The sequence below is a fragment of the Lucilia cuprina genome, chromosome 4 (genome assembly GCF_022045245.1).
Source record: "Lucilia cuprina isolate Lc7/37 chromosome 4, ASM2204524v1, whole genome shotgun sequence".
Lineage (NCBI taxonomy): Eukaryota > Metazoa > Arthropoda > Insecta > Diptera > Calliphoridae > Lucilia > Lucilia cuprina.
Genome location: NC_060952.1, coordinates 40,044,500 through 40,050,499, shown reverse-complemented (window position 1 = coordinate 40,050,499; position 6,000 = coordinate 40,044,500). Strand labels below are relative to the sequence as shown.

Here is a 6,000-nt window from a genome sequence, read left to right as displayed (position 1 = left end):
TTTATAGGGTCGGAAAATTATATTATAGAAATTACAAACGGAATGACAAACTTATATATACCCTTCTCACGAAGGTGAAGGGTATAAAAATAGTCGAAAAAGGTCGAAAATAGTCAAATAGTGGGAAAAAGTCGACTATTTCTAAAATGCTAAAAGTCTAAAAGTCGACTTTTAACTAAATGAAAAAAGTCGAAAAATCGACTTTGCATAAAATGCAAAAACTCGAAAAGCTGAATTGTACCTTGCCTCAGACATTGTTGAATAAAACTGAAGACATTTAAGTCCAATTTTGAAGTGTGCTTTTTATAGGGGCTAGGGTCAAATGAGGCCCTATAATTATAGAGTTCATGAGGGTCATCAAGGCTACTATAGAACTTGGTTTTGCAGCTTTTTGTCGACATACGAGTATATTAAACATAATTATGAACTTAAAAGCCCTATTTGATGGGTCCAAATGTATGGGGGCTAAGTGAAATAATGCACCGATGTTAACCATTTTCAATAGGCTTTGCCTACTGTAGATGATCATGTGCCAAATTTCTTCGAATTATCTCCAAATTGCGACCTGTCCCAGCAAAATCTTTACATATCCGGCAAGTAGGCAAGTAATATTGGAGAAAAGTGTAAGTAGTAACTTTTTGAGTGAATAACTACTTATTTTTGTTCGACGATGGCCAAAAAATAACTGGTTACATACAAATCCGCTTACCCGACTTTTTCGGACTTAAAACTCATTTCGCAGTTATTTTCATGTTTGCTAGTCTATTCTCATACTCAATGCCCCATTAAAAAGTCGTTTTATCATTCTATCTAGAATAGTTTTCACACAAATGTAAATATCAACATTTCTTGAAATAACTTCCAAAATCGACTACCGTTAGAAACACTAACTAATACTTCATTAGACATTCGCTATAGACAATTGACTATAAATTCCATTCAAAAAAATTAATTTATTTTATTGATAACGAGAACTCATTACCAAGTAATGTATGAAATAACTACATTTCCTACAATACTCATTACCAAAATTTGAAAATATTTTACTGGGGTAGTTTGATTACAAGTTTTAGTTGTATGGGGGTTAGGTAAAATAATTTACCGATCTTAACCATTTTCAATAGGCTTCGTCCCTGGGACAATAGAAAATCTACATGATCTTTCTTCTCGAAAGCATGTCTAACAGAATTATTGAAGATTCGGATCTCGCCGATATCTGGGGTCCTCTAAAAACTGACTTCAACAAACACACAGACGGACGGACAGACAGACAGACAGACAGACGGATGGACATAGCTTAATCAACTCCGCTACCTATAAGGATCCGGAATATATACACTATGGGGTCGGAAAATGATATTATAGAAATTACAAACGGAATGACAAACTTATATATACCCTTCTCACGAAGGTAAAGGGTTTCAAAAGACATTTTTAAAATGTCTATGGTCAAGAACTGTTTTTGAATTTGTAATCCTATAATATCGTGCATCAGTATTTATTGGACTTAAACGAGACCATATACACATGCTACTTGTGGTCTTATAAAGTAAAACTGCAGCAAAAATTCACTTTTTTATATAAAGTTTTTCATTAACTTAGAGGCGAAGTGTCGCATTAAAAATCTTCCATAAGGAATATACATGTTTGTGTGTTGAACGCCACAAAACATGCTGCCGCTCCGAAATTGCATGCAAAATTGTTCTAATTTTTTCAAAAATATACGTCTTTGTGTGTTGAATGCAACATTTCAGCAAGAATTTTACACACGAAATACAATAGAAAAATTATGGTTGGCAACACTATGGTTTGTGTCTATACTAGATAACAAAACACAATTGTCTTTTATTGTCTTTAGATGTCACTCTCTGCTATTGGGAAGTGTTTGGTAAAAATTCTTATAAGAAATATAATGACAATCAAAACAAAAACACCAAACAATAGAAGAAAACAACAACAAAACTGTCCGTCAGCCACTGTGATGAAATGTCAAAATATAATCAAAATAAAAATAAAATAAACCTGCTGCTGCTTAAATTCGTATCATATTTTTGCCTAAAAAGAATATAATAAAGAAAAAAGAACATTTGTTGTTAAATTGTTTTATTTATACATTTAAAGATCATAAATTTTGTGCTAAAACTAATGAAATATTACCGTAAGAAGAAGCAGCAGCAGCAGACAGCCGTTTAATGTTTCTTGTGGCCAAGTTTTGTGTAAATAAATCGGTGCACGGAGTTTACGGAAAACGCGGAATAATAACTATTTAAAAATAGAAGAAAGTTCGGTAACGGGGATACAAATAAAGATATCAGTGAAAGTGTTTTTAGTGTGTTAAAAGCAAAATACATAAAAAGAGTTCCTCAATTTGGATTGAGGTAGCTTTAGCAGTTTGCAGAATCTTCACAATTATTCATTTTTTACCATGGCCAATGAGGATCAGGAGTGGCGTCAGTCATTGTTACAATGTTTGCGGGAACGTAATCGTAGAGAAGTGGTTCCCTTTAAAGAAATCATACAACAGAGTAAGTTTGTCGCACTTTTCCTTTAAGTTTTTGTTGTTGTCATCATAATATTGGCACACAGATGTTGTGGCTTATTTAAATGAGTTAGTTGTTGGAGTAGTTTGTGAAATGTAAACGAAAAGAATTTTGTGTGGTGGGGGTCAAGGTCGTTTGTTTATATTGTGTATATTTTTATTTCAATTTTTATTTATGTTTGTTTTTGTTATTGTATTTTTTATTAAGTTGTAGTTTTTTTGTTTATTTAATTTATTATTATTATTTTCTTTGAGATTTTATAGATTTTGTTTTTATTTGTTTTTTTTTATTGCAGACAACCGCTTGATGGACAATGTGGCCCAATTAAAATCTGATAATTTAAAAATTTCGGTGGAAAATGAACAATTACGCACCGCCATCTCAACAGGTGGCGGCATGGGTGGTAAAGATAGTACTGCCGCTCAATTGGCTATTGCCGCCCTGGAAAAGAAACTCTTGGCCCAACAGGAAGAGCTAACAGAATTGCATAAACGCAAAGGAGAAAATTCTCAATTAATTGTAGATCTTAATATAAAAATGGAAAAGCAACAACAAATAATAGCCGAAAAAGAACACAGGTAGGTATTATTTATTTATTTGTTTTGATTTAAGGTGAATGACCTTGTTTTTATTATACATATTTAAAAACAAGTTAGAAAATATATATTTTTTTGAATTTTAATGATTATTTAATTTTTGATTTATTTTAGTCTTGCTGACCAACAAACTGCCAATAATTCCTTAAAAGCTGAAGTTCAAATGCTTAAAACCAGTTTAGAAGAATTGAAAAATCTTAATACAACATTAAGAGATGAATATACCGCACTGCAGTTGGCATTTAGTGCACTCGAAGATAAATTAAGAGGGGTACAGGTGAGTAAATGAATAATTTGTTTATGTTATTTAGGAATATTGTAATAAAAAAGATATTTAAACATTTGCATTCTGAGAATAATTTTGTTAATCAATTGCTTTAAAAGTTCTTTTAGATATGATAATATTTGAGATTAAAGTGTGTCATTATACTAGCAAAAATTCTGCTAGTCTAAAATTGTTTTGATTACTGATATTTTATGGAACTTAAAACGTTTTCGAACACATATTTTTAAATTTAAAATGTAGCTTTTACAGTTCCTATAATTTAATTGTCAGTTTTCTAGAATTTATTTTCTTAAAATAAATGTTAGTTTTCTTAATGAAATAAAATAAGTTTTTTATTTATATCAAACAACAAACACTAAAATTTAAAAATTGTCCGTGTATAAATCATATTGCGCAAAATTTATATATAATTCCAGATAAAAAAGTTCAGCATTCAAGTAAGTTTAGTTTTTGTTTGGATAAAAAAGAAGATTCCGAATGCTATTAAGTTTTAAAGACTTTAAAATTGTTAAATGTAAACTGTTGAACTTCAAAAAAAAAAATGTTTTATTATGTCTTATCACTGATAGCCTTTTATTGTAATGTATTTTTGCATATAATTCCAAATATTCCAAATTAACTCTTGTCAACAAAAGAGCAACCTCACTACGCTTCTTCGCGTCAAAGCATTAGGCGCTTTTTATACCTATTTCGCGTTGTACACTTCAAAAGAATTTAAAATGTCAAAATCAGCTGACATGTTCGTGCGCTGTTTGTGACGCTTATAAAAGTAGAAAGTAGATCTACTTTAAGCATTCTACGCGTCAAGGCATTCTACGCTTTTGTGTTTGTAACTTTCAGCATATAAATACATTGATTCTACTTTTTTGACAGACTCATAGAATGAGTGAAAGTGTAGAATGCGTGGTGTGGATATCCAGCTTAAGAACTTGAGCACTGCCTACATTAAGCTAGGAAGTAGAACTCGATATAATTGATTACATTCAGATTCTAGCCGAGTTGTTGTTCACAGCTTTTAATCACTTTTAAAATCCTTTACGAATACAACATCATCCTTAAACTATGAGCTTGCGAAGTGGAAATGTTAGATTCTTTCTCGATTACTACTACAAACTGGAAATGTTTGTATTTCCTGAAAATTTAACGAACATCTTCATTATAAAGGCTAAACTTAATATTTAATGCATGTATTAAATATTATTCTCTGCATTAGTGATATAATTAGTTATGATTTCCATTTCTTCCTCATTTCTAAAGTTTCTTAAAAAGTTATTGTAGAGATGGCCATTCGTGGTTTCCTTGATTTGACCAGAATAACTGATAACTGAAGTACATATTGTTCTATCGATTCAATATTTGTACTCATGTCAAAATCGATCTTTTGAAATTAAAAAAGTTATATAATCTGTCTGTTGTCGATTTCTTAGAAAGTGCCACTCCTTCTCGAAAACATATAATAATTACATTTTATTATCTTATAAATAAACAAGAGATCTTTGCGTATCGTGTCCCACTTTAGTAACTGGTATGTACACTTGTCACCATTTAAAAATGAGAATTAAGGCTTTTTTAGATTTATTAGTTGTAAATTATTCAAAAGATATTAGCGAAATTGCTAAATCTATGTCGTTTTTAACCAAAAGACAAATTTTATAGAAATAATCCGCTCATGTATATTATGTTCTTATTTAATTGTTGTCTCAACTTACTACTGTATTGTTTCCACAGACGAAAACTGTTAAGCATTGCACGATATCCTAGAATGTCAACATATCCTTTGCTGTTAACCAGCAATCAGTTAACCAGAAGATTATCCTGTTAAAAGGTAGATTTTGAACTTAAAATTTTCACTCAGTCTTATTCTTGTAAGGTTTAATAAATGGTAATATTTCCAAGCCATTGAGTTTATTTAGAATTCTCATTGCAAAATATTATTAAAGTTTCTCGAATTGTGTTAAAATCTATATAGACTTTAGTCTATATTGTAGCATAGAACTGACATTAAAGCTATTTAAATATTGTACTTTACCTTTAAAGTCTAACTAATAATAAAATACTTGTCACACACTTTACAGTAGTGATTATGGTTAATTACATACTTTTACTTTATACATATTTGTTTTATTTTGTAAAAATTTACCACATTTTTATGATACGACATACTCATTTATAAATGCAGATAAACTTTAATAACTTTTAAAATAATAATAAATATTATTGATAAAAAAAAAAAAAATTTTTAGATATTTATAAATTATCATTTGCTGCATATGACAAGCATTTTACAAAATTTATGATATCAATATATGAATGAATACTACGATGTTGCCAATTGTTGGTGTCTTATCAATAAAACAAAAACTAATATTTACATACATATATTTTTTGAAGCAATATCATTTTTCTATTTTATATCAATATAAATACAGTGATGATGATTTAATGATCTTACGCGCCCTCCACTTGAAATAATAAACAATCTGTAAATAAATTGTACGAGCAGCGTAGTGTTGCAATCATATTGAAATGATCAATTTGTTTTGACTTTAACATTTAGAGAGACCTGCTTAACAATTTC

General features: G+C 29.8%; 1 protein-coding gene across 3 annotated transcripts in view; it reads left to right on the top strand.

Annotated features, from left to right (window-relative positions):
• The first annotated feature begins 1,959 nt into the window (after positions 1–1,959).
• Positions 1,960–6,000, top strand: part of LOC111683416 (autophagy-related protein 16) — a 203,784-nt gene continuing 199,743 nt past the window's right edge. For 2 of the 3 annotated variants that reach the window (XM_046949855.1, XM_046949853.1), the window contains exons 1-3: positions 1,960–2,525; positions 2,836–3,118; positions 3,251–3,413. In XM_046949855.1, coding sequence (XP_046805811.1) covers positions 2,426–2,525; positions 2,836–3,118; positions 3,251–3,413 — 546 coding nt within the window. In that variant the 5' untranslated portion in view covers positions 1,960–2,425. The remainder of the gene's footprint in view (positions 2,526–2,835; positions 3,119–3,250; positions 3,414–6,000) is intronic. The other variant, XM_046949854.1, reaches the window with a different exon arrangement.